Source organism: Eulemur rufifrons, chromosome 12, assembly GCF_041146395.1.
Source record: "Eulemur rufifrons isolate Redbay chromosome 12, OSU_ERuf_1, whole genome shotgun sequence".
NCBI lineage: Eukaryota > Metazoa > Chordata > Mammalia > Primates > Lemuridae > Eulemur > Eulemur rufifrons.
The window spans coordinates 10,234,735-10,262,239 of record NC_090994.1 but is presented as its reverse complement, the minus strand read 5'-3'; the positions used below and the strand labels follow the sequence as shown (position 1 = coordinate 10,262,239).

At 38.7% G+C, this 27,505-nt stretch overlaps 1 protein-coding gene across 14 annotated transcripts; it reads left to right on the top strand.

Annotated features, from left to right (window-relative positions):
- On the top strand, positions 1 to 27,505 carry INTS10 (integrator complex subunit 10). Of its 14 annotated transcripts, none has more exons than XM_069484880.1 (18): positions 1 to 232; positions 836 to 903; positions 2,089 to 2,192; positions 2,884 to 3,023; positions 5,086 to 5,167; positions 5,661 to 5,801; positions 6,248 to 6,356; positions 6,909 to 7,078; positions 7,901 to 8,034; positions 12,227 to 12,380; positions 13,531 to 13,613; positions 14,298 to 14,450; positions 15,122 to 15,230; positions 19,308 to 19,387; positions 20,534 to 20,696; positions 21,881 to 21,974; positions 24,902 to 24,979; positions 27,099 to 27,505. In XM_069484880.1, exons 1-18 carry the CDS (start codon positions 104 to 106, stop codon positions 27,253 to 27,255), a joined length of 2,148 nt encoding a protein of 715 aa, XP_069340981.1. In that variant the 5' UTR covers positions 1 to 103; the 3' UTR covers positions 27,256 to 27,505. The 14 variants fall into 14 exon arrangements, with proteins under 14 accessions (XP_069340981.1, XP_069340980.1, XP_069340979.1 ...); XM_069484879.1 differs by having other exon boundaries at positions 6,248 to 6,419; positions 6,912 to 7,078; XM_069484878.1 differs by having other exon boundaries at positions 6,248 to 6,419; positions 6,912 to 7,078; positions 12,224 to 12,380.

Here is a 27,505-nt window from a genome sequence, read left to right as displayed (position 1 = left end):
ACATGCGCAGTAGCCTCCCGCGGCGCCGGCGGTGGCTGCTGCTGAGTCCCCGGAGCCGGAAGGTCCGGCGGCGGTGGGTTGGTGGCTCAGTGTCTCCCGGGTCATGTCGGCCCAGGGAGACTGCGAGTTCCTGGTGCAGCGAGCCCGGGAGTTGGTGCCCCAGGACCTGTGGGCAGCCAAGGCTTGGCTGATCACGGCCCGCAGCCTCTACCCGGCTGACTTTAACATCCAGGTGAGGTCAGGGCCGTGCACGCGGCCGCCCTGCGTGGAGGTGTGCGCACCTCCCAGCGCCCAGCTGCCCTGGTCCGCCCTGGTCCGGGCCGAGCCAGCCTGGGACCGGCCACCTGCTGCGGGCCCGCCCGCCCTTCTCTTCCCATTTCTCCCCTCCCTTGCCCACCCCCGTCCTCGCAGCTTTCACAAGCCTCCTCCCCCAGCACCTTGAGAGATAGCGGACCCACTTGAGGTCGGATCTGCTTGGATCCGTGGGGCTGTGATGTGCGCTCTGGCCTAGGCGGCACATATCGCCCCTAGGAAAAGGCCATTCGCTTCTTCATTTATAATGGCAGCCATTTGTCCAGCGCCTGCTACTTTTGAGACATCATCTCACATCATCCTGGGCGTCCAGCGGTTGCAAGTGAGCGAGAGGGTCACACCCCTAATCCGTGTGGCAAGGCGACCACGTATGTGGCGCTGTCCCACCAGGTGATGCTTTGCTCTCAGGCTCTCCATTACCGCGGGGAGGGTACTCACTGAAAGCCCAGAAGCGATGCTGGAGATGAGGTAGGACCAGCCCCAGGCGGAGGTTAGTGACCAGTGGGCCTGATCTGTGTTGCAGTACGAGATGTACACCATCGAGCGCAACGCAGAGCGGACTGCCACCGCTGGGAGGCTGCTGTACGACATGTGAGTGAAGATGTTTGCAGAACTTTCACTGCACTGGTCTCTCAACGAGGTTTTGTTTCTGTCTTTAGAAGTGGGAGTTGAGATGGGGGAAGATCTTCAAGTTCATCCATGTCTCTGGTACCCAAACTTACTTGCTAATTAGTCTAGGCCCTCCATTAATTGCCGACACGCCTTCTTCAGAGAAGTCTTTTATTCTTATGTGTAATTCTTGTTAAAAAGTCTTTCCCGTAAGTGTTTATTTTAGAAATAATACATGCTCATTGCAAAAGTTCAGACAATACTTAAATTGTAGAGAATAAAAAGTGAAAGTGCTTCTAAACTTGACCAGAATTAAATTTTGTGTGCAGTATATCTGTACAAATATACATAATACATATAAATACGTTTTTGGGGGGAGAGGGGTTACCAAAGTGAGATCACATTATTCATTCTGCATCTTCCCTTCTTCACCTAGTGTGCTGGACCTCCTCCTATGTCAGTATGTAGAGTTCTACTTCATTCTTTTTCATGCCTATATAGCATTTCATGGCCACTCTTTTCTTGGTGGACATTTGGAGAGATAGTTTTCAATTATTTGGAACTTTGTTCAGAGTGTCAGTAAGCAATTGTGTACCCATATTTTGGTGTTTTTCTGTGGAATAGATTCCAACACAAATATTTTCATAGGCAAAGAGTCTGCACATTTTAAATTTTGATACACTATGACATTACTCTCCAAAAAGTACTATCCCAATTTACATTTGCACTTATGGTGTACAAGAGTGCCAGTTTTCCCGCACCCTTGCCAGCACTGGATATTATCTGTCTCTTTTTAATTTGTGCTACTTGTATTACTCAGGTTGAGTGTTGTTTCAGCTCTTCTCTTTGGCTGTTTGTACTCTATGATTTGCCTTTGCTCATTTTTCTTTTGGATAGTTTTATTCTTGTTGATTTTTAGGAATTCTTAGTATATTATGGTTGCTTGTCTTTTCACTTATAATAATCTCTAAAGACTTTTGTAAGTATTCTCAGTTTTCTAAACTAATTAGTTTTTAGTTTTTATATCTTTATTTTGGTTGTTTTGGCACATCTAAGCATTCCCTTGGAATAAAGAAAAATATTTTTTGCCAAATTCTAATGGTCTTTTTTTTTTTGGATACTGTATAGAATCTGACATTTTAATTTAATGCATTCATTTTAAAATAGGTTTGTGAATTTCCCAGACCAGCCGGTGGTGTGGAGAGAAATCAGCATTATTACATCAGCATTAAGGAACGATTCACAGGATAAACAAACCCAATTTTTAAGAAGTAAGAGTGGAGTAATAACTTAATGGTATACACATGACCATTTCTGGAATACCAAATCATATATAGTAATTTTACAAAAAAAGTTACACCTGTGGTTTTGGTGCCTGTATGTATGTTTTATTCTTGGCAACCTAAGTCTGTAATAATGTCACTCAGTACCTTGAGTATTTGCTTAGAACCCTTTAAGCTTCTTTAAAGGATATGGATTTATCAGAAATCAGGATATATTTTTAACAGGTTTTACAGTAACCAGAAAACATCTATAGATTAACCAGATCGCCACAAAACAGGAAAGAAACTTTCTCTTTAGACTTCTGTGTTTGTTGCTGTAGCCAGTCAATGATTTCAAAGTCTAGATAAAAAAGAAAGTAGATGGTTTAGGTCATTTCAACCTAAACAAGCATGTGTTCTTTATCTCCACCTGCAACAAGCACTCTTATGACGGTTCACATACATCACTCATGTATTCTGTATCCAATAAGGCCTCCAAATACTTTATGATTATTCAGCAAACACCTTGTGCTAAATACCATCGGACCCAAAAGCCTGCCAGGTTGTAGGTGAAACCTGACCACAGTGATCGTTTATGTAGTGTTCACTGTTCCGTACATGAAAATGCCTTACTTAACACTTTTGCTTCAGTATTTTCTTTCTGAAAGAAACTTTGAAAAGTGAAATGTGTTGTGTACAGGTTTATTTGAAACTCTCCCTGGTCGGGTCCAGTGTGAAATGTTACTAAAGGTCACGGAACAATGCTTCAACACATTGGAACGATCAGAAATGCTGCTTCTACTTCTGCGGCGCTTCCCTGAAACAGTGGTACAGCATGGGGTAAGATTTCATTCTTCTCCTTTTTTTAAGAGAAAATAAAATGGATCATTGATAGATTGATTAGTACAGTTAGGATCTGTAGTGTGTGTTATATTAAAGTGGAGATCATGAGGAGCCCTGGATAAGATTGAACTTAAATCAAGAATTCTATGTCGGTAAAGCTGAAAGGATATCATTGTTACCAAACTTTATAAATTTCCAGAAGTTTCTTATCAGTGTAAGGAAACAGTCACCAAACTCTTGACAGTACTATTTTTTGCAATCTGTACAGAAAAAATAATCTTTTTCCATTGTATTCAACAATGTGTTTTTTTATTTTTTATTTATTTTTATTCATTTTTTCTTGGAGACAGGGTGTCTCGCAGGCTGGAGTACAGTGGCATGATCATAGCTCACTGCAACTTCAAAATCCTGGGCTCAAGCGATCCACCTACTTCAGCCTCCTGAGTAGCTAGTACTCTACAGGCATGTGCCACCACACCTGGCTAATTTCTAAAGTTTTTGTAGAGATGAGGTCTCACTATGTTGCCCAGGCTGGTCTCGAACTCCTGGCCTCAAGAGATCCTCCCATGTCAGCCTCCCAAAATGCTGGGATACAGGCTTGAGCCACCATACCCAGCCCAACAATATGTTTTTGAATTTAAATGAGAGCTATAATTTATGGTCTTAATAGATATGTTTTTCATGTGCTTCTTCCCTCTATTCCTGCCACTTCCCTACATCTGTAATGATTATTGAGTGCTACTGGCAGGCATTGGTGAGTGTTAAGTATCTGCTTCTCTGTGTTCCTGAATCCCCAGAAGTAAACAGTGTCTCTCCTTACAGATAAGGAAACTGAGTCTTAAATGTTTTAGTAACTTCCCGTAGCCAGTGAGTAGTCAGGGTTCAAACCATTCATCTCCATTCATTTAAACTCTGTGGCTTAATTCTTTCCCATGCCATTTTTTGGGCTTCTGACCCTGGTTCACCTTTTCCGTACCTCCTTGTGTTAGTTTCCTAGGCCTGCTGTAACCAAGTACTAGAAACCGGTGGCTTAAAACAACAGAAACACTCTCACAGTTCTGGAAGCTAGAAGTCCAAAGGCAAGGTGTTGGCAGGGCCATATTCCCCCTAAAGGCTCTAGGGGAGAATCCTCGCTTATGTCTGCCTAGCTCCTGGGGTTGTTAGCAGTCATCACTCCTCGACCAGCAGCTGCATCTCTCCAATTTCTGCCTTCGTCACATGATCCCCTTCCCTTTGTGTCCATGTCTTTACATGGCCTCTCGTAAGGACACCAGTTATTGGATTTAGGGCCCACCCTAATCCAGTATGACCTCATCTTAACTAATTACATCTACAAAGCCACTGTTTGTTTTTAAAGGTAAAATGTATTTGAGATCATATTCTGAAGTTCTGGGTGGATGTGAATTTGGGGTGACACTGTTCAACCCAGTACAGTCCCCAATTGTTACTCTGACTTTTAACCTGTGTTACGTAGTCTTTCATACTGTTCCACCCTGCCATAGAGCATCCCTTGTGGCTGCAAAAGAAGGTAATACAAACATCTTAGCAAATCTTGATGAGGGGCTTTGTAGTATGCTAGGGCACATCGGAAGTGGAAAGGTGGCCTTAAATCTCAGACAGTTCTGTCTGGTCCAGCTCAGACTGCATGACGGGCTCTTCCTAAAAACTTACCTTAAAAATGATAAGTTTTATCTGTACATCTTCATGTAGAGAATAATAAAGTTAGTTTCTGCATTTCTTAGAAAATCTCTACATCTCTATCACCATTCTAACTCTAGTTCTAGTGCTGCCCTTAAGTTTCTGTAGATATTTTGTTAGCATTTTAATTCTACTAATTCTGGGGAGACTAACCAAGACAGTGGTCAGATCAGTTTGGCCTTCTTAGCTGTGTTGCTGATGCATTCTTTTGTTTTCTAGTCTTTAAAATGTGAAAAATTTTTTCTCAGGGAAGTTTGAATATACAAACTTATAAGTAAAAAAAAAAAAAAAAAAAAAAAAAATACCCTGATTCTTCATGTAATTCTGACTTTGTTAAATCATTAATTTCATTTTGAAACAGGTCGGCCTTGGGGAGGCATTGTTAGAGGCTGAAACCATTGAAGAACAGGAGTCTCCTGTTAACTGCTTTAGAAAATTATTTGGTAAGAAACAGTGTCATCTGTATTACTTCCTTATGATAAATGGAATATGCTGGGTAAATACATTTTAGGGACAAGTTTATCTGTGGAAAGCAGAGGAGCTCTTCATATTATGGAATTTAAATTCTTGTTTTTTCGACCTAGAAAGCATTTTAAACAACGTCTAAACTTTTATTATGTAGTATTTGATACCTCTGAAAGAATATATGTAACCATTTAAGTATGAAGCATAATAATAAACAAACACCTGAACCCCCACCTAGGTAAGAACTAGACCTCCACCCACAGTGTAGAATCTGCTCGTGGGTTTCCTTGCAGACTCTGTCTGCCAGTGCCTTTCTGTGTGGCAATTTTAAAATAAATGTGCCATGAGGGATTCCCCCATCTTGTGTATTTTAGATACCACATTAAGTGAACTCTAAAACAAGTTTTGTTTTTGCCAGAACCCTAGGGTAGACAACCTAATCAGTTTTTCTTTCTTTTTCCCCTTCAACAGTTTGTGATGTCCTCCCTCTAATAATTAACAACCATGATGTTCGATTGCCTGCCAATTTATTATATAAATATTTGAACAAAGCAGCTGAATTTTATATCAACTACGTCACTAGGTCTACTCAGATAGAAAATCAGCACCAAGGTAAGTGGGAATACCCTGCATTTTCATTTAGACAGGCTTTAGTAAAATTGCAAATTCAGAAGTCCTCAGCATTCTGATCATTCTCCTTGGGATGCATTCCAGTTTGATAGTGTTTCTCAAAGACCGTGTCTAGGAAACGATACTTGAGTTAAGACATGAGACTTTCCTAGAACCACTGCCACCCCTTGATCAAAACAGTCTTCTTGCTGAACTGTAGCTTCAGGGCCCTGAACGTCACACATGCACCACATTTGCAAGGTAGGGAAAGTCACTTCCTGCTTATACCAAGGGCCAGTTGTGGGTCCTTGAGCAAAACATATAATGTGTTGAGATTCTTTACTCTTTTTTTTTGAATGAAGAATCAGACTTTTTCTTCCTTTATCAAGTAGCGTATAAATATTAAGTAGTAATGTTAATTGCAGGCTACTTTTTTCCTCATATCACAGGTGCCCAAGATTCATCTGATTTAATGTCTCCTAGCAAACGTAGCTCTCAGAAATACATAATAGAAGGGCTGACCGAAAAATCGTCCCAGATTGTGGATCCTTGGGAGAGGTTGTTCAAGATTTTGAATGTTGTTGGAATGAGATGTGAATGGCAGATGGATAAAGGAAGACGGTAATAAATAGTTTATTTCTAGGATAGCCTATCAAATCTTTTGGTTGCATAATTCAATCAATTCAATTTTTGATTATTGTATAAAAGTATAATAGGACACTTTTAAAAACCATACAGTGCACAGGTACACTCCTCTTTGGGCAAATTTTGTTACATTTAATATTTATGCAAAAGAGGGTAGTTTTCCACTTTATCAGAGGATTCCTAACTGAAGTATGAACTCTTAAGGTGATGTTGAGTTTGAAACTCTTCTTGGTAGTTCAGAGAAAAGAGAAGCTGCTTGGTATGTTTGTGTCATGACATCTTGGTCTGATCACTGCTCTGATTCAGAAAGAAAAATTTGCCATTCATATGCAGACAGTAAAGAATAATTTTACATGCCTAGAGCTACAATTGGTAAATGTAATGCTTCTACCAGAGCTTTTTTTTAGACCTTTTGCCAACAAGCCCAGAGTAAATGACTAAGTTTTATCATTTTTTATTTTTCAGAAGTTATGGTGATATTTTGCATAGAATGAAGGATCTCTGCAGATACATGAATAACTTCGATAACGAAGCACATGCAAAATATAAAAACCAAGTGGTTTATTCCACTATGTTGGTCTTCTTTAAAAATGCATTCCAGTATGTCAACAGCATACAGCCTTCTCTTTTCCAAGGTTGGTTTACAAATTTTAGAATGTCCCAAAATATTGGTTCAGTGGGGATGGTAAGAATGACGAAAATGTTTACTTTAACCACTATCGTTGGATCCAAATAGCTATGGGGTGGTACCAGTGGCTTTTTATAGCTGGTGATTTAGTTACGGTTAGTTTGGCTTATTAGTTGGTAGCTTTTATATAAGTATATTTTCATTAAAAATTTCTATTATCAAAGGATGTGGTGGTAATGTGAAACTAAATACACATATTAAATGCTTTTATTTTGTAAAAACAGATTATTGAAGTATATCACAATAGGCAAAGATTCTTAAGTAAAATACATGTTTTATATATAATATATGCATCTATATAGGCTAAGAAGTTTGAAAAATAGAAATGAGGGTGAAATCTCCCATAATCCTTCCAGTATAATACAGCTCTCATTTTTATGTATTGCCTTATATATAGTCTTACATGTACTTAGACTTTGTGTGGAATTTGTAACATAATGTGTGTACAATTTTGTAGTCTTTTTATGGTAATTTTATGATTCATGGTCATTGTAAAAAATTTGCGTGTACATAAGAACAAACACAAAGAAGGAACTGTCACTCGTATTCTGCTACTGAGAGAGAATCTTTATTAACAATTTGGTGTATAGCTATACAGTCTTTCTTTCTCTATATGCACATACTTGTTTGTTTACCTAATTGGGATCACACTGAACATATTTTTAATGATCTTTATTTTCTCATGACAGTTGAGTAAACTTCTCCCTCATATTAAGTGTTCTTTTCCTTGCTGCATTTTTAAGTGATAGTGTTTTCTCTCTATCCCTAGGTCCTAATGCCCCAAGCCAGGTTCCGCTGGTGCTTCTTGAAGATGTATCCAATGTGTATGGTGATGTAGAAATTGATCGTAACAAGCACATACATAAAAAGAGGAAACTAGCTGAGGGAAGAGAGAAAACCATGGTAATCCTTTCAGATATAATTATTAACAGATTATATGTTTATGGTTTGCTAGAGTTGAATCTTTATGTAATATGGCTTTGGAGATAAATTATACAATATAATTACTATGTAAGTCAGTGGTCTCACTGGAGGCTATTTTGCCCCCCAGGGACATCTGGCAGTATCTGGAGACAATTTTGATTTTCATGGCTTGGTGGGGAGGGGTTGCTATTAGCATCTAGTGGGTAGAGGACAGGAATGCTGCCAAACATCCTACAATGCACAGGATGGCATTAGGTCAATAATGACGAGGTTGAGAAACCCTGGTATGTTACTTATACATGTTGTGACTGAATGGCATTGATTAAATTTAAAAAACAAAGCCCAAACTGCATTGGACATCTAGAGCAGGAAGCTGTGCTGGGTTCTGGCCTCAGAATGGAAAGTGCTGAGGCACTCAGGGTAGCCTGAACAAGCCATAAGGAGATGCTGGAGAGGTTTCATGAAGGTGTCCCGCATTTGAAATCAGCCTTGAAGGATACCTAGGGCTTTATCGGTTGGAATTGGGAGGCCGACTTTGTTGAGTGGAGATAGTTTATGCAAAGATGCAAGAGCCAGAGAATGTGAAGATCCATTGGTCTTCTAACTTGGCCAGGTAATAAGCTATGCATGACAGTGATTTGCAAACTTTTACTTAAGCAGAAGAACCCTTTCTTTCAATAAAATCTTTAGTGGAGGCCCAGTGTGTAACAGGAAAGTTGAGCTGCTGCAGTTCAGGAGTCAGCAAACTTTTTCTGTAAATGGCCAAGTAATAAATACTTTTGGCTTGCAGGCCATCTGGTCTCTATTGCAGCTACTCAGCTTTGCTATGATAGTACAGAAACATCCATAGATGATCTGAAAAACAAATGAGGGAACCATGTTTAAATAAAACTTTATTTGCAAAAACAGAGTTTGGCCTGCCGGACATAGTTTATTAATCCCTGTTCTAGTTGAAATGTCCAAAGAGAGCCAAGAGCCTCACCCACTTTTTGTTCTGCTTCTTCCATCCTTGGGTAACATTTTCCTAGATCCTGGGCACTATGAGAGATACACCTTAAGATCACATTCATTAATTTGATGTCTCTGTAGACTCTCTAGAGGATGGTTTGGAGATGGAAGACATAAAGCTGTTCTGGATGCTTATAAAGTTATTAACCCTTTTGATTAACTTATTTAAGTTCTTTCCCCCCCCCACCCCCAGAAAAATGCACATATGCACAATTTGCAAATTATTTTAGGGGTTGACAGCTGCTTTGAAGCCCACCCATAAACCCCAGGTTGAGAACTTTGTTTCCCAGGTGCTCCCATAAGCCTGTCTATGCTTTCCTGCTTGCCTGACATTCCCAGGTGGAGTAAGTCTTGTTAGCTCTTCCCTCTGGTGTCTGACGGTGCTAGTTGATCCAGGGACTGCACATGAAGACCACAGACACCTCTTTCTTCCATGCAGATAACACGTTGTATGTTACTAGTTTTAAGTAAAAGTAATGCCGTGCCCCCATAAAATTCTGCATATATAGCATAGCCCCGGTCCCTCAGTTTCCCTCCGTCCTTACGCTGCCTCCCTGCTCAAGCCATCAGTCTCTTTCCTAGGCAGTCAGAGTAGTTATGTTGTCTTCCTGTTTTCAGCCTTGCGCCCTACAACCTCTTCTTGCCCCAGCAGCCAGAATGATCTTTTTGAAATATGAATCAGACGTGGCTCTCCTGCTTTTCAACCTCTCAGGGCTTCCCATCACGCTTAGACTAAAATCCAGACTCTTCACTTTGCCTTACAAAGTACCTCCTGAGCAGGACCTTCCGTGCTGCAGACACACTGGCCTCCCTGAGCAAGTCCCTGCTTCCCGGCCTCTGCCCCTGTCGAGGCTGTGCTCTGTAAGTGGGGTGCTTTTCCCTCAGGTCTCAAGCTAGGTCCTTGGCGTTTGGTCCCAGCCCAAACATTTCTCCTCTGAGGCCTCCCCTGAGCATGCATCTTTAGTAGCTGTCCAGTTTTCTCTTGTTCTTACTCTGCTTTAATTCCCTGTATAACTCTGTTTTGCTTGTTGGTTGGTTTACTGTGTGTCCCTTCACTAGAGTACAAGCTCCGTGGGCCTAGGACTTTGTCCAGCTTATCCACAACTGTGCCCCGAGCATATGAACAGTGCTTGAGCCAAAGCAGGCGTTCAGCGAACATCTGGTAAAGGAGGGAATTCCCACTGACCCCTCCCAGGTTGGGCATCCAGGCTGTAGAGTAACTTTACATCTTCTGAGCCCGCCTATCCTTCTGTTTTTTCACCTGTCACATGCTCATTGAGCAGGCCCTGTTCTCATTCTCTGGCCTTCCAGCTGATCTGGGATTTCCATCCACTTCTGTTTTCACTGCCTTAGCTGATTTTCTGCTGGTTTTCATCCCATCCCACAGTCTGTGTGTCCTGTCACAGCAGAGGACACACCTGATGGCCCATGAGTTCAGCTCACAGATGCATCTTGCTTTGCTCATAGTATTGATGTTGTGGTTTTTTAATAATCTAGCATTTAAAAATTAGAAACCTAGCATTTCTCATAACCCAGCTTTCCAACTTCCATTTTATAACTGGAACATCTGGCAACAGTGGCCCCTGTGGTGGCCCACAACTGGAGTTGGGTGGTGGCTGCCCACAGTTGATGGGAGTACTTTCTCCACCCAGCCTGATTCACTGGCTCATGTGACACGCCAGACGGCTGGGGCTGGGGGGCGGTCCTCTCCTGTGGGCAGTCTGTCCCCCCACCCAGCACGCTGTTGTGTGTGTTCCCTGCAGCCAGGGCCCTTGTTTCAGAGCATGCCCTCGGAGCTTCAAACTGTACTTGCAGGTTTCAAAATCCATTTCTCTAAATTTTACAAACATTTGGAACTCCACACACTACTTCCCGCCACACCTGGGGGCCTTTACTAAATTCCTGATCTCATTTTGAAGCAGGATTGTTTTCCATAAGTTGCAACACTAATGAGCATACCATTCATGTTAGTGTACGGTATTAGATTGCCACGACTTGGCAAGAAATGGCCCCTGGTGAAATAATACCTGACAGGTAGGTTTTGATTGTGAAAGCATGTGTGTCATTACTAAGGCGGATAAAAACATGGGCGCTGGGCAGTGGGATGGGGTAGAGTCCCCAGGCGGGTAATGGCAGGAGGACACCAAGCTCAGGAGGCAGGGAGAAGGGTGCGCAGTGGGAGGGAGGTGCGAACGGCTTCCTATCTTAGCTGAGATGAGTCTGGGGAACGGAACTTTTAGCAAAAACATTTGTACATATTTATAAATGATCTTAGCAGAGTATAAAGATCTGCAGGAAGAATTTAATTTGGGTCATTGAATTAGTAAAATGACCAAGGTGGAATTAAAGAGTCAAGAAATTCTTAGCAAAATAAAATCCGTAGAGCTCTTTTACCTTTTCTGGTTTTTTGGCAAAATGTCTGATCTGACTCTACCCAGTGGCATTTCCCGTAGTTGCTTTTTTCCATAGCCCTCTATTTTCTTTGGCTTTACGTTACTTGAGATGAGGAGCAAGAAAAGTAGAAACCTTTTCTAACGCATTGCTAAATCCATGTGGACAAGTGTAATTCCTGACTGGACACCTTGCACTGGGGGGGCAGAGCTGGAGATGGGGGTGGCCAGCAGAGAGGAGTAGTGAACAAAACATAAATAACGGTCATTCTCTGGCATTATTTCTTAGGGGACTCAGGCTTTAATTTTATTTCAGTATATGACAAACTATTATTTGGAAGCAAATTAAGTAATGTCACATATTGGGGGAAACAAAATAACCTCTAAAGCAGCACCACTTAAGCTATATCTCTCAATGTAAAATCTAACTTTTGGTTTTTATAAAATGGGTATATTTTTAAATTATTGGAAAATTTAATTCTGTAATTTTTCTCCAAAGCCAACATAAACAAACATTAAGAACCTATATCAGAAAAAAATAAACTCAATTTTGAAAAGAAAAATTGACTGTGTGAGACTGACTATAAAGATGAAAAATTTATACTAATTTTCAAAGATAACTTGTTAAATTCAAAAATTTATTTGTTAGATGTATGTAGTATCCTTTGATATAAGATCCATATTGTAGGCAGAAATGGCAGCAATAAACATAATAGTGTTTTGATAATATTTGTAACTTCGAATTAATCTTTTTCTTCACATTCTTTAAGCAGAGTTCAGATGACGAAGATTGTTCAGCAAAAGGAAGAAATCGTCACATTGTAGTCAATAAAGCAGAACTTACTAACTCCATTGAAGTGTTAGAAAGCTTTAAATTGGCCAGGGAGAGCTGGGAGTTGCTCTATTCCCTGGAATTCCTTGACAAAGGTAAGAATGTGCTTGTCATATTGGTGCTGTTTAATGTTTTATATAAAATCATTATGCTGCCCAAAATGTCACTTATGGAGAATTAAATTGATTATAGTAGTTCACACATTCTATAGAATTCTTTTAGATCATGATACCTAATCAGTTATTAATATTCGAATCACGAGTCACCTCTTAGCTACTACTCTGATGGTGTATTATAATCAGGGTTGGCGTGGAGTTTGAGGGAGATGATTTGGTCTTTCTTTTAAATATTTGCATGGCTGGCCTTTTGTTTCTTGCTGGGTTTGTTTTGTGCTTTTAGTTCTTTTCCTACTGCTTTGTATCTTCCTCAAGCTGCTTGTGACTAAGAATACAAAAGGTATTGCTGTGTTTAATCTGCATTAACCCCACTGCCTGAAAAACTCAAAATCCAAAAACTACAGAAAGCCTATTTCTTTTGAATCCAGACATAAAACTAGAAGGGGTTTTTAGCTGTATAACAGTTAAACTATTAAGTATTTCAGCATTACTAAGAAATCACCAGCTCTTTGCTAATCTGGAATCAAGGCCATTATTTTCCGTTTAGTCAGTGGACATTCATCCCCTGGGCTCCTGTCACATGCCAATACAGGGCCCTTGGTCAGATGTGTCACGTCATGTTTTCTAGGTAAATATAGCATTATTCAGTTTCTCTTTGTCTCATCTAGAATTGCGGTCATGTACGTGACAATTTTGGAGGGGATTTTTCCTTTAGTTATAAATTGATTTAAAAAAAAAGAATAAAAATGTTTACTGTTGTATGTTTATTATTTTAATTGGGTGTAAATATAATAAAATGAGAGCTTTTCCTGGGGAAAGCAAAGTAGTTTAAAAGATAAATGAGGTAATACATGAAAAGCACTTTATATAGTTCTTGGTACATGGTATGTGGTTAGCAAGTGTTGGTGTCTAAAAAAAATTTTCTTTTGTATTACTGATAAGTGTTATGCTCTAATTTTACTATCTAATTGAAATTCTAAAGTGGGATTTTAGAAATCAAAGTCTAAAGTTAGTATACATTTTTTTGTAATTTGTCTCTCTGTTGTTCTCTCTTGCTGGGTTTATTAGTTTTGTTTTCTGCTTCTATGTTACATATTTTTGGTAAATTTGCTTTTGAATTCTCACTCAGAATTTACAAGAATTTGTTTGGCATGGAAGACAGATACTTGGCTTTGGTTAAGAATCTTCCTCACTGATATGATCATCTATCAGGTAAAGTATTACATCTATTTCAAGTACCTGTGTGTGTACAGGATGAGTACTCTTGCACTAGGCCATTGCTGTTTACAAACGTTCTGTCTTCAGTGGCTGAGGGAGTGTGGTCCACTTTCATCTCAAAATAACTCCAAAACGACGGGGCCGTATTTTCTATGTTACTTTTGGTATGGGCAGTCACACCCCTCTATGAAAGTAAGACTTTTCCTTTTCGATATAAGATGAGTACTTCTCACCCCTCCTCTCTCCTGTCTTGCTGTGCTGTTCTCCAGCTACTTAGGCCTAGAATGGAGAGAGCTGATAATCCACTAATAGATGTTGTTGAAGTGGACAGGTTGCTCTTTCCATCCTTCATAAAGAAGTGATGTTAGTAGTGAAATATTTCTTAAAAAATGGTATATCCAAAATGTACTTTGCCAAAGGGCTTCTGTTATTTTATTTAGACTTAAGACCAGAAAGAAAAACTTTGTACTTTTAGAGTACCTCCATAAAGAACTTCCATCTACCATAAGTTGATTTGATTCTATTGACAAGTTTTTTTTTTCTCCTCAGATGATCATGCAAAGGGACCTTATTTGTAGTTACTTTTTAGTTGCTTAATTAACTCTGGAGGGTTTTGTTTTGTTTTGTTTTGTTTTAATGGCAATGTTTTGTCCCTCCTTGCTATTATGTCTTTCTAAGGGTCAGTACAAAAAGGCGATAGCCAGCCTGCACCATTTAGCAGCTCTTCAGGGATCCCTTTCTCAGCCACAGATCTCGGGACAGGGCACCTTGGAGCATCAGAGGGCACTCATCCAGCTGGCGACGTGCCACTTCGCCTTGGGCGAGTACAGAGTGAGTACTGGGCACCTGCATGGGCCAGAGGTGCACAAGGCCAACCCGGCTTTCTCTTTTTCCTAGAGTGGCTTTTTAAAATTCAGTGCATGTTTGCTTGAATTTGATCTTTTTGCTTAGATTTATTAATCTGAGGGTAAAAATCACAGAGATTTTAATTTTCTCTTTACTGTATCTTTTCTGAAATTAGGCTTCTGTACTTGTCAAAATTACTGTTTATTTCTCCATTTAGTTGGAGGGTTTTGTTTTTAGTGTTCTAAATCAGTTCTGTTGTGCTTGGAAAGACAAGGCCATTACTAAATGGGAAATAGAGGATTTACATTTAGTTTACCTGAACCTCAGATTCTCCATTTCAATGATGACGACACCTGAGAGGGTGCTGCAGGAGCAGATTTAGAAATGGGTGTTTCCCCCAGGAGATTTTTGAGCCCCTCCTACTATAGGGTGGGGACCGTGTTTTTTTAACTTTGAATCTCTCATGGCACCTACCACAGTGGTTTGCAGGGCACAATAAATGTTTGAATTAAGTTAAAATTATAAGCATATTTATATATATATAGGTACTGTATAAATTCAATGCCATAATTTAACACAAACTCAGATTTCTTATCTCTCTACGCATTTCAGTTCAAAAAGCTTCAAGTTAGTTCCTTTTGGTCTTTTCTCTTTAGATGACATGTGAAAAAGTCCTTGATTTGATGTGCTACATGGTGCTCCCCATTCAAGATGGAGGCAAAGCACAGGAGGAACCCTCAAAAGTAAAGCCCAAATTTAGAAAAGGTACAATGACAGGTTTTATTATTATTTTGTAACAATAGCTTTAGGACTCAAGGCTGAAAAATGTTTTCCAGTTCCTAATGAGATAATACTGTTGTGATCTGTAGGAATTGGTAAATTGTATAAAAAAGTTAACGCCTTTCCAAGTTTTTCCTTGGCTCCGATTTTATAAGTAGCTGTAAATGTCTTTCTTCCACAGCTCTCTTCTCTTCCTGAGTTTGTTCTCTTTGAAAAATATCATTGAACTCTTTTTCATATCTTTACCAATTCTAGGAAAACCTACATTTGATTAATTAGGAAGTATCTCTCAGCATATCTCTGTTGGACTATTTTGAGCTCACCTCAAGTTTCACATTGCTTGAAAAACTAAATTTATAACCTATCTAAGTTTCCACCTTAATAGTTACAAAAAGATAAGTAAATTAAACATGAAGAAAGTAGAAGATAGGAAATAATAATGCTAAGAGCAGAAATCAATGAAATAGAAAATAAGATAGAGAATATTAATAAAGCCAGACGTCTTTTGAAAAAAATCTATAAAATTGACAAACCCCCTAACAAGATTGATCAAGAAGGTGAACACAAATTACCAGTATTAGGAATGAAAAAGGGAATGTCACTGTAGATCCTACTGAAAGCAAAAGAACAATAAGAGAATAACTTATGAATAACTGTATGCCAATAAATTTAATATTTTAGATAAAAAGGAAAAGTTCTCTGAAAAACACAACTTACCAAAAATTGACACAAAAATGAAATAGAAAATCTGAATGTTCCTTTAGCTATCAAATTAAATTTGTTATCAAAAATCTTCCCACAAACTAAACTCCAGGTCCAAATGACTTCACTGGTGAATTCTACCAAGAATTTAGGAGGAGATAGCACCAAAACCCTTATAGCAAAACCAAATGAGCATTACAAGGGAAGAACTTTAAAGGCCAGTATCTATCATGAACATAGATGTCAACTCCTTAACAAAATATTAGCAAGTTGAATACAGCAATATAGGAGACCAAATATATCAGGAACGCAAAGGTGTTTGAATATACGAAAATCAGTAGAATTCACATTAGCAGATTAAAGGAGAAAAATCATGATTGTCTTAATAGATGCAGACAGAATTCAATACCTATTCATGATTTTTAAAAAAGTCTTAGCAAACTAGAAATAGAAGGAAACTTCAACATCATACCTAACTATGAAATATTGAATGCTTTCTCCTACTAAGATCAGGAACAATGCAAGGATATGTGCTCTCGCAATTTCTGTTCCAACATACCGGAGATTCTAGCCAATACAGTAGGCAAGAAAAGTAAATAAAAACATAAAGATTTAAAAGACCATTGACAGACATGACTACCTTTATTCACAGTTACATATAGAAAAGTCTACATAGAAAAGTCTAGGGAATCTCCAGAAAGCTACTAAAACTAATAAAATTTTCCAAGACATTTTAGTGTACAAAAAATCAATTCAATTCGTATATGATAGCAATAAGCAATTGGAAAACACAAATTTTCAGATACTGTTTATAACATCAAGAAAACATAATATACTTAGGTAAATTTAATGAAAGATGTGCAAAACCTCCACGTTGAATATTGCAAAACATTTCTGAGAGAAATTAAAGAACATTTTTGAAAATGGATAGATCATGTTCATAGATCAGAAGATTCAATATTACTAAGGTGCCAACTTTCCCCAAATGTATCTATAGATTCAGTGCAATTCCAACGAAAATCACAGCAGACATTTTTTGGTAGAAATTGATAACATGATTCTAAAATTTATATGGAAATATAATCTAGAGTAGTCAAAACAGTTTTGAAAAAGGCAAACAAAATTAGGTGACTTATACAACCTGACAGCAAGATTAATATAAAAGTACAGTTATCAAGACAGTATTGGCAAAATATTGGCATAAGAATGGAGAATCCAGAAGTAGACCAGCATAGATACGGTCAAATGATTTTCAGTGAAAGCCCCAAAGTAATTCAGTGGAGAAAGGAAAGCCTTTTCAACAAATGGTGCTGGAGCAAATTACTTTGTATACGTTTGAAGTTTTTCATAACAAAAGGTTTAAAAAAAAAATAGATCTAGCCCAAACCCCTTCAAAAATTAAGTATCTCTCTGGTACAGAAACAGATTAAGTAGGTAAGATGAGACATAGCTGATGTCAAGGCTTATTTTAAAGCTTTAATAAATAAGATAGTGTAGTGTTGACAGAGGGTTTGACCAACAGAACAGAAAAAAAACTGAAAAACAGGTGACATTACAATTCAGTAGAGAAGAATGAATTTATCCAGTAAGTGGTTTTGGGACAATTGATTATCCAAATGTAAAACATGACAACAAAAAAATGAGATTCCCTCCTTCATACTACACAAAAATCTTTAAATTTTAAGATCTAAATGTGAAAGCTAAAACTGTTAAACTTTTAGAAGAAAACACAGAAGAAAACCTTTGTGCCTTTTAGGTAGAGAAGGACTTAGGCTACAAACAGCACATAGCATAATGGGAAGATTAGCAAATTTGATCCCATTAAAACTAAAATACCAACAAAAGATACTATGATCAAATTGAAAAGCTGTAGACTGCCAGAAAACTGTCTAGCACATAAAATCAACAAGAACTTAGTATCCAGAATTTTGAAAGAGCTCCTTCAGACCAGTAAGAAACAACCAGCCACCTCCCTGTAGAAAAATAGGCAAAAGATAAGAACAGCAGATTCACAGAAGCAGAAATCCAAGTGGCCAAAACTATTTGAAAAGATTTTCAACCTATTAGCAATATGGGAAATTCAGATTAAAACAGTAAGTTATCATTTCACACACATCACAATGCAAAAATGAACGAGTGCAATAGTATCAGTATATGAATGAACACATTGCCCATATGCTTCTGGAAGGTGTATAAATTCATACAACCATGTTGGAAACCAAGTTAGCATTACCAAGTTGAACATATCATTACCTAATTATATACCTCATCTCTTAGTTGTATACCTTAGATTGGTGTTTTTCAAAATGTGTCTTCATCCTCTGGGTCATGAGTTTCAACTAGAAATTTTATTTTTTGATGAGATAGAATATAATATGTTTAAAATGATAGCATCTCAGGTAGAAAGGGTAAATATTATTCTATGAACCTTTTATTTTAGATATATAAACACATATAAGTATGTGTATACAGGATCCTCATGTAACAAATATATTTATTTCTTACTACTTCGTGCCTCCAGGTAGAGAAGGATTTAGGATATAAGGAGCACAGACTGTGAAGGAAAAGATTGGAATCTTGCTGTGAATGCCACTGCTTAAAGTTTTTTCCACAAGTGTACAAGAATATATATATGAGAATGTTTATTTCAGTATTGTTTGTAACAATGAAAAATTGGAAATGTCACCATCCATCATAAAGAGAATGGATAAATCACTCATAGTGTATGTAAATGACAGAATACTACATTAGTATCAATAAATCTGAAACACATGAGGTTGAATAATAAAAAAGCAATTTGCAGAAGGATACGTACAATATGACATCATTTATTAATATATAGTAGACTGAAATATGCAAAATATTCCTCTGTGTTTATAAATACAAAGTTACATGGTAAAAGTATATAATACACAAAGGAATGACAACTACCTCATTCAGAATTATGGCTACCTCTGAGTGGGGAGGAAGAGAATGGGATCAGAGAAGGATACACAGGAACCTTCAACTGATTTTGTGATAATTTGTATTAAAATTAAAAAAAAATTAAAGCAAAATGTCAACATTTTATGAAGCTGAGTGGTGAACACACCAGTGTTTGTAATATTCTTTCTATATAATTTTCTATATATTTGAACTGTTTTATAGTAACAAATATTTAAGCAAGTTTAGGAAAGACGGTTGATAAATGAAATCTACAGGCCATCATAAACCAATTTCACCATCATGTTTGACTATAATTGAAATCATGTGGCTGTTACTTTTTTTTAATGAAAGCATCTTAAACATTTGCTTTTCAAAGGTGTTTTCTTTGATAACAACATATATTAACAATAACATGACATTGTGGACTTGTGTTAGGTTCGGATCTGAAGCTCCTGCCTTGTACCAGCAAGGCCATCATGCCATACTGCCTGCATTTAATGTTAGCCTGTTTTAAGGTAAGCTTAAAGTTGATTAGCCTGAAAAAAATTTAATTTGAAGTATGATTCTGATGACCTGAAATGACTTGATCTTTGTTAAGGATTGATAGTTTAGTACTTCTTAAGGACTGGTTGGCCAAGTGGGAAAAGCACATGGGGTAGGAATTAACACATGTTTATTAGATAATAACTTCACTAGGCCAAGAAGAGAAGGAAATTCTCCCAGTCCTTGAGAAGTTTACATATAATAGTGGGACAAATACGTAAAATGTAATCTTGCCTGTTGAAGTGTTGGGGAAATATTTTATGAATTAATATGCAAGCCAGACTATATTAGCTACAGAAGAAGTTGGGTTCATAGAGCTATGGTGAGTTTGTTATAAAGCATTTTAGGCATTTGGGATCAAAACTAGTAAAGGCACAACAGTTTTGGGAAAGTTGAAGGACTCTTGAAAGAACAGCAAGGCCCTTGGCTGCAGGTAGAACAGACCCTTAGAATAGAGAATCTTAATTGTTTCAAGGTTTATGTACAAGAGAGTAACAACATTGGGTCTCCACTTTAGTGCAGTAATTCCCAAACTTAAGTCATCATCTGAATCCCTTGGGGCAATAGAAACAATTTAAAGTGTGATTTTACACATAGCTGCTCATTTAAAACAAAATGTCCTTTGGCCATTCTCTAATTCACACTCCAGCTTCTTTCCATGTGGCTCACTGCCTTCCTTTCTCCCCAATCCCATGTTTTCCTCAAACCCTTATTTCCTGGGTGGCTTCTTGCCCACCTTCCACCCCAAACAGTCCCCTTAAAAGAAATCTCTACCTTTTTTTCTCTGTTACACAGGACAGCTCAGTTGTGTGTAGCCCTGATTCCCAAATTCAGAAACTGCAGGTCCACTCATGCACGTCCAACTCCCATCCAAACACACTGCCGGCAACCTGTTCACAGCACAGAGGGAGCCTGAGCCGCCTTTGATTAGGATCCACTCTCCTTAGAAGGCAGTTGAGATGTTTTGCCAGCACTTTTCTGTTTTGTTCTCTTACTCTAATGACCTTTATTACACATCTGTGTGTATAGTGTTTTTTAGGTGGTGATATTTGGTGTTTTTTAGATTACACAGTGACTTCCTTTTCCTTCTGTGTCTTGCATAAATTCTTGTCTTGCAGCTTAGAGCTTTCACCGACAACAGAGATGACATGGCATTGGGACACGTCATAGTATTGCTTCAGCAAGAGTGGCCACGGGGAGAGAATCTTTTCTTGAAAGCTGTCAATAAGATTTGCCAACAAGGAAATTTCCAATATGAGAATTTTTTTAATTATGTTACAAGTATCCTTTTTCTTGTTTAAGCATAACAAATTCTGGTTTTTTAGAATGAATGCATGATGCAAAAAGCAATGAACCATTCTGGGTAGAAATAATGGTTTTTACTATTTGGGGGAAAAAGAGAAGGAATGCGGATTAAAAATGGGGTGTAGCAGCTGGTCTTGTAAAAATCGTAAAAGGCTTCAAAGACATAATTCAAGGAATCAGGAATATCTCAACTCTGCTCCATTTTCTACTTCTCGTTGACTTCTAAGAAGGTACCCAAGATGCCTAGTTATAGCCTACCTGGTTCTGATGGGTCCAGAGTGGCTAGTTTAGCCATGGAATATAAATAGTTCTTTAGCCTTTATCTATCAAAAGAGTGCCTCCTGTGGCCTCTTGGGACATCAGCTGTCCCCTGGGATTAGGTATTACGGCACCATGCCATAGTTGTCAGCGCTACCAATGGGTTCCCACCAAAGATGCTGCCCAACACAGTGGCTGCTTTCAAGGTTAGGCAATGCTTTATTTCACACTGTTTGTTAGGGAAAGACCCTCTTTGAATTGAAGGTTACATGTCAGTTTGGATGTTTTTACTTCCTTGCTTACCTTCATACATTATTTTTGAATTGCAGGGAATATGGTATCATTGTCCAAGTGCCCAGAGTGATAGTTGTCAATCCTTTCTGGGACAGATAACTTTTGAGAATCTGATGGCAGTCATATAAATTTTCACCAGAAAAATACATATATGAATGTCATCAACATTTCGCATAAATTTGAGGGACTCAGAAGCTTCCTCCCCAGAAGTCTATAAAAATCATTGTACCCTAGGTATGAAGAAATAATCACTTTATCCTTATGAATTTCATATTCTACAACCCAAAACAATTCTCCCTACTCCCATTACTTCTTTCATTTCTTATTAAGAAAACAAAAAACAATTTTGCTCCTGTGACTATGTGAAATCTGTCTAATTATCATCTATATGGAAAACATGTTGTCCTCATATCCTTTAGCCTGGCAAATATTATTCCAAGAGTTATCTGTATGAAGCAGTTTGGATGATATAAGTTTTGGAATCGGACAGACCTGGGTTCAAATACTGACTCTGCAGTTGTTATTGGGATGGTGATGGACAAGTTACTCAACTGCTGAGAGCCTGTTTCCCTTGTTTTACACGTGGTTAACCTGAATCTGGCCTGCAGACATTGATATGCTGGAGGAATTTGCCTACTTAAGAACTCAGGAAGGTGGGAAAATTCATCTGGAGTTACTGCCTAATCAAGGAATGCTGATCAAGTAAGCATACTATCCTTTGTTCTGCCATGCTGAGTGCTCTGTTTCATGTAAATTTCTATAAACCTTTCAAAAATTTAACAGGAATCCAAACTTGGTCTCTGCTTTTTGAGAGTCAGTTTTTGATTCTGGGTACCTTTTGAAAGACTTGCATTTCCTTAACTACATTTCTGAAAAAAAACATTGTTTAAGTTGGGGTATTTCTGTCACTTTTGAAACTTTTTCACTAGACAAAGTCTCATCGTATCTCTTTCTTTCCAAAATTTACAGATTGATTCTGATTAGACATAGAGTGCTTTTATTAAGAACAGCCATGCTTAATTAAAGTTGTACTGGATTAGGAAAAACTGCAGATTTACAAACTACATTTGAAGCTCTCCTATGCAATCCTCATTGCTTATATAGCATGAAGTAAAATAGCTGGGTCTACTGCCTCCAAGAACACACCTGCCCCAAGAAATGATGGTGGGAGTGCTTGTTCTCAGGCATGGCCCCCTGTACCCACAGGATGTTACTGAAATTCTAGGTTGGCCCAGATGAAAATGCCAAGTTAGTATGACCATTTATGATTTTTAAATAGCTCATAAATCTTGCTTCTATCCTTTAATCCTCATTGTAGTTTGGATAATATATCCTCTCTGCTGTAAATGCCACGTGTAGTTTTATTTTCATACTTCCTCCTCTGCTTCCTGCATATTCAGTGTGTCTGTAAGTCAGTGTTAGAGTTACTGCAAGAGACTGAACCCTGAATGAGAAGAAAGTATGGCCAAGGCTAAAAACATTCACATTTTGTTCTATCTTTGTAGAGTCTTAGAAATGTTGAGGGAGGGCAGTAAGAAATGTTCTTTCTGGATTTCTATAACTTCAGTAATTTGGTACATAGCAAACATTTCTTTTTATGTCCTAGCAAGAGTAGTTAGTGTCTTGTGGAATCCATTCTCAAGCGTGGAAAGATTGTTTTTTTCCCCTTTATCTGGTAAATGTTACTAAATATTCTAAATATTTAAAATGAAAGAACAAATGCTCTGTTTTTAAATATGCAAGACCTTTATACATCAGGTTGCTTAGGCAAAATGGACTGGCATGCCCCATCTCCAACTTTCCTAAGATTGCAAATCAAAACTATGGGAAGGATAACTGCATGATTCAAAATATTCTTAACAGTGTTTGAGCATAAGTTTTTCATATGGGAGCCCAGGTAACCCCTTTTGTGTTGTGATTTTTTTTCTAGGTTTTAAAACTGGATACACAAACATACCTTTAGTAAAACTTTTTAGTTAATTCCCATCAGCAGTCACCAGGCTAATGATCATAATACAGAGACAGCCTTAGTAGAACCAAAGTCCGTGTACATAGGATTAAACCTATAGATAGTTATTGTTTTACTTAGATAATGCCTAACTGCTTGTGGAAGGGTGAGAGAATGGATTGTCAAAAAATCAACAGTTGAACCTCAGACTTCATTGTACTAAACCTTTCTTCTTTTACTAGTTTTTACTGAGCTGACAGTGACATGAGACATGCAGATAATCCCTAGGACAAGGGATTAAAGCAAGGGGGTACTAGATAACCAGATAACATCACTGGAAGGGGTTGTTTGGGGTTATTTGTGTAAAGGATACCATAGTGCATTTCTGGGCTTTTGAGGGATAATTCCAGGTTCTCCCACTTTGATGAATATAACCCTTAATTTCCTCTAACTTTCTATAGAAGACAAGCCTCTTAGGAAACCTGCAGTTTCATCAGTTTTGCAGCAGGAATAGGGATTGTTACCTAGTGATCTGAACTTATAGCAATTTGCCCAGTCTTCACTGTGTGAGTCTCAAAGTTAATTACTTATGCCTAAAACTACAGCAGTAGAAGCAAACTGCGTAAGACAGAGAGCTCTTACTAATTGAGGTATGATTAGAATCTTGAATAAAACTATCTATATTCCTTTTCCCTTTGGGTTCCATACAAATTCTCTGAAGCCATTGCAGACCTTTTGGGTGGTTCCTCCAGATGAGTGGCAGAGATGTTGTGAGCAGTGTACACTCCTCCCCTAGGTAAGGTTGTGAGTCTGCCATAGTTGTGGCATCTCGGATACAAGCAGGTACAGTACAAACACTGAGGGCACCTGGTGCCTGACCCAAAGGACGGATAAGCTCTTAATTTGTTGTATAGAACTTTTGCTCTTAAGTATTTTAAAATAGAGAAATATTTCTATGCTGATATTTGCAGTACTTTGGTTGTATTAGACTGGATTAAAATGGAAAACGATGTCCTGTATACGCTCTGAATAGGGTGGCTAATGATGTTCTATGAGGTGATCGATCACCAGGTATACACTAAATCCTTGTTACAGAATTCTGCAAAACCATGGGTTCCAGACTCTTTTTTTCCCCCGCATCAGTTCCTTTTCTCAATACTTGTTTGAAATTCAAACTCACCCTTTCTTTATCAAAAACATTGCCAGCCCTTCTAGTCCTCTTGGAAGGGCCCCTCCAGGTTGGGGCTTCAATCCTGTGAAAGATGGTTACCAAACGTCACCAGGTTGACTGCTGGGATTGGCGTGGGCACAAGAAGAGTGGAAAGAGGCTGGCTTTGAAAATGTGTCTTCTCAAATGTTGACCCTGCTCCCCACTGCCATTCAACTGCATTCCATTGTCCTCTTCCTCACTGGTTGCTTTTTATACCAAATCTCAAGTGGGCTGAGCTCTGGGACCAGGAACCGAGATGCCTCTGGACATGCACCGGCAGCGGGTGCAGCGAGGGCTTGCTAGCTTCTCCCTAAGCTCCTAAAACACAGCTGCAGCCAGGGGCTTGTTGAGGTTACCGAGTTTCTGTATAGTCTGCTTCCAGTCTTGTGTATTTTCTCTGGAGTGTTGTTTTTGCAGTGCAGGGTGAGTCGGTGTGGGTGTTTGAATGCTGCTGTTTGCTGTTTTTTAAAGGCCTTCTAGCCCTCCCATGGGGTTGCTGCAGCAGGAATTCTTACCTGTGCTTCAGCCCAGCATACAGACTGCTGACAGGTACCAAGTGGAACAAACACCTGCTCATAGTGTGCTGTCTGTCAACATGTTTACTGCCCATGGTTTTCTGCTCTTTGTTCCTCAGTGCTCTTTTTCATGCTTTATTTATTTTTTTAATTTGTTCTGCATTCCTTGGCAAACCATCTGGTTGTAATATTGTAACATTTCTTATTTTTTTCCATAAGTTGCCAGTGTGTTTGTGTTCGATTTAAAAATCATTATGGATCTGGAAAAAAATTAAAGTTATATAAAATTGTATTAGATTAAGTGCACATTCGATTAGGTGCTAAAGTATGATTCTCTTTTGATAAAACTTAAGGCTTTTGGTCATAAATATTTAAGGGTGCTGAAGTTTAAGCAGATTTTTATTTCTGGATTTTCATACTAGTGACCAGTGCTATTTTGGGTCTAAACAGCATTAGCACCACTTTTCCTGCCACTGATGCTGTTATTTTCAGACCTTACCATTCTGAACTAAAAATATTTGATAGGCTAGAATGCCACATTTCTCAGCTGGTTTTTCCTGTTCTTAAACCACAAAAGCTGACTAATTCTCTTCTTCATTTAAACTACCAGAGGGACAGAGGCTCTAATATCAATATAATTGAGTAGTGTTGCTCTTTATTTATGGAAACAATAGGATTGGACCATGATCAGCAAGATGTAACATTTACTTATATTTTGAGTAGTATTAAGCCCTTTAGCTGACTCTGCAAATGCCAGTAACTTCCACTTGGTCAGAGGGTCGACTCCAATTGGGGTTGCAGCCTGGAACTTAGAAGGGCAGTGTCTCAGGGCAGCATAAAATTGTCTGCATCTGTTCCCAGTGGGACTCAGCCTTGACCTCACTGACACTGTATCCTGATCACTGAGCTACCTACCCAGACTTGACTAGAAATGTTCACAAAGAACTGCATTTTCTCTATGGCCCTGCTGTTTTCTGACATAGTTCTTTATGTTAGAAAACATCTATGGGCATTGTAGAGTGTCCTATAATAGCTTTACTTGCCTAACAAAGCCTGATTTTTTTCTTCTGTTGTACTGCAACATTGTAACTCCTATTGTTCTTATTTTATATGATCATGTAAGTTTTTAAAAATACATTTTAGAGTGCATTCAACAGTTTTATTTTGCCCAATACTTAAAAATCAAGTTTAAGTCCTTGTTACTTTGTCTGAGGGAAGTTAGGCAATAAGGTGGGGAATGGAGGTTCTATTTGTCAAAATCTACCAAATTGCTGAACTAGTAGTTAAAACTCCTTTCCTCTTAATTGAGCTGAGTCGTTTTTGATAGATTTTTCTTTTCCTTTATTTTGTTGTCTTCAGTTTTCCGGGATTTCGTTTGTAATTTCCTTTTCTAAAGCACAACCTTTGGGGCATAGTTAGAGACATTTTGCTTGTGCCCAACTGACACTTCCACACACGTGCGGGTCTCCTCTGAGCATCTGGACAGATGTGGTCTCTGGGGATTCTGCCTCTCTCTCCTGACCTGGGGCAGATTCTTGTCTCAGGAACCCCCACCCCTCCCCGCGTTCTCTCAAGCAGATGAGAGTATGGATGGCGCAGCACTGTAGAGGAGCTGCCCTGTTCTGGTGTCCTGGGAGACAGAGGATCTCACAAGCCCCGCAGCTGTGTAGAACGCAAACCTTTCTGAGACTGGCAGGGAACTCCCTTGGGTGACTGGCTCTTTCTGGTTTCCCTCCTCCCTGCTGCTGCCTCCGGAGAGTCCGCTGCCTGGCTGGACACGAGTGCTTTGTGGCCGGTGTGGACTGGACCATCAGGCCCTAAGTAACTGAACTGTTCCCAGTCAGCAGTAGGGATGCGTAACATCAAGAGCTTCAGGAATTCAAAAGCAGAGCAGGTGGCATTTTACCCAACACTTAAATGCTTGAAATAACCTTTTCTAGAGTGGGGAAAATGTCTCTCTAATTTTAAGTCTCTCTAAGGAGGAATGGGCTGGAATGTTTATTTGGTTGCAGCTTTTCTTTTTTTCTTTTAAAAACGTGTTTTACTTATTTACATTTAGATAAGAGGCAGGCGTTATTCCTACCAAGTAGTAGTGATCAGTGATGCTGATGCTAACCCCTGGTCTTCATCTGTTTCCCTGTCGCTGACCTCAGGCACCACACGGTAACTCGAGGCATCACCAAAGGCGTGAAGGAGGACTTCCGCCTGGCCATGGAACGCCAGGTGTCCCGCTGTGGTGAGAATTTGATGGTGGTACTGCACAGGTTCTGCATTAATGAGAAGATCTTGCTCCTTCAGACTCTGACCTGACCGGAGACCTTGCCACCAGAGACAGCTCACAGCTGTAAAATTTTGGAGGAAGACATACAGCACGGATACATGTTGCTGTCACAACTCTTAAAAAGAAGAAGACCATCTGAGTTCTAACTCCTCGGTTGCTTAAAAGTAGTTCCCAAGAGTCTGAGAAGCTATTCTATTTTTAAGAGTCATTTTTTTGTAATTTTTATAAAACAAAAAGAATCAACCTGTTTTGTAAATAAAAATTGTCCTAAAATTTGAA

What these genes read in the sequence shown, in the direction of transcription:
- INTS10 (XM_069484875.1), top strand. Translation starts at nt 104, where the DNA reads ATGTCGGCCCAGGGAGACTGCGAGTTCCTGGTGCAGCGAGCCCGGGAG. An exon ending in CTGCTTTAGAAAATTATTTG is followed by an intron (nt 5,168 to 5,660) that starts GTAAGAAACAGT and finishes CCCCTTCAACAG; the next exon opens with TTTGTGATGTCCTCCCTCTA. An exon ending in TTTTTTTAATTATGTTACAA is followed by an intron (nt 20,697 to 21,880) that starts GTATCCTTTTTC and finishes TCTGGCCTGCAG; the next exon opens with ACATTGATATGCTGGAGGAA.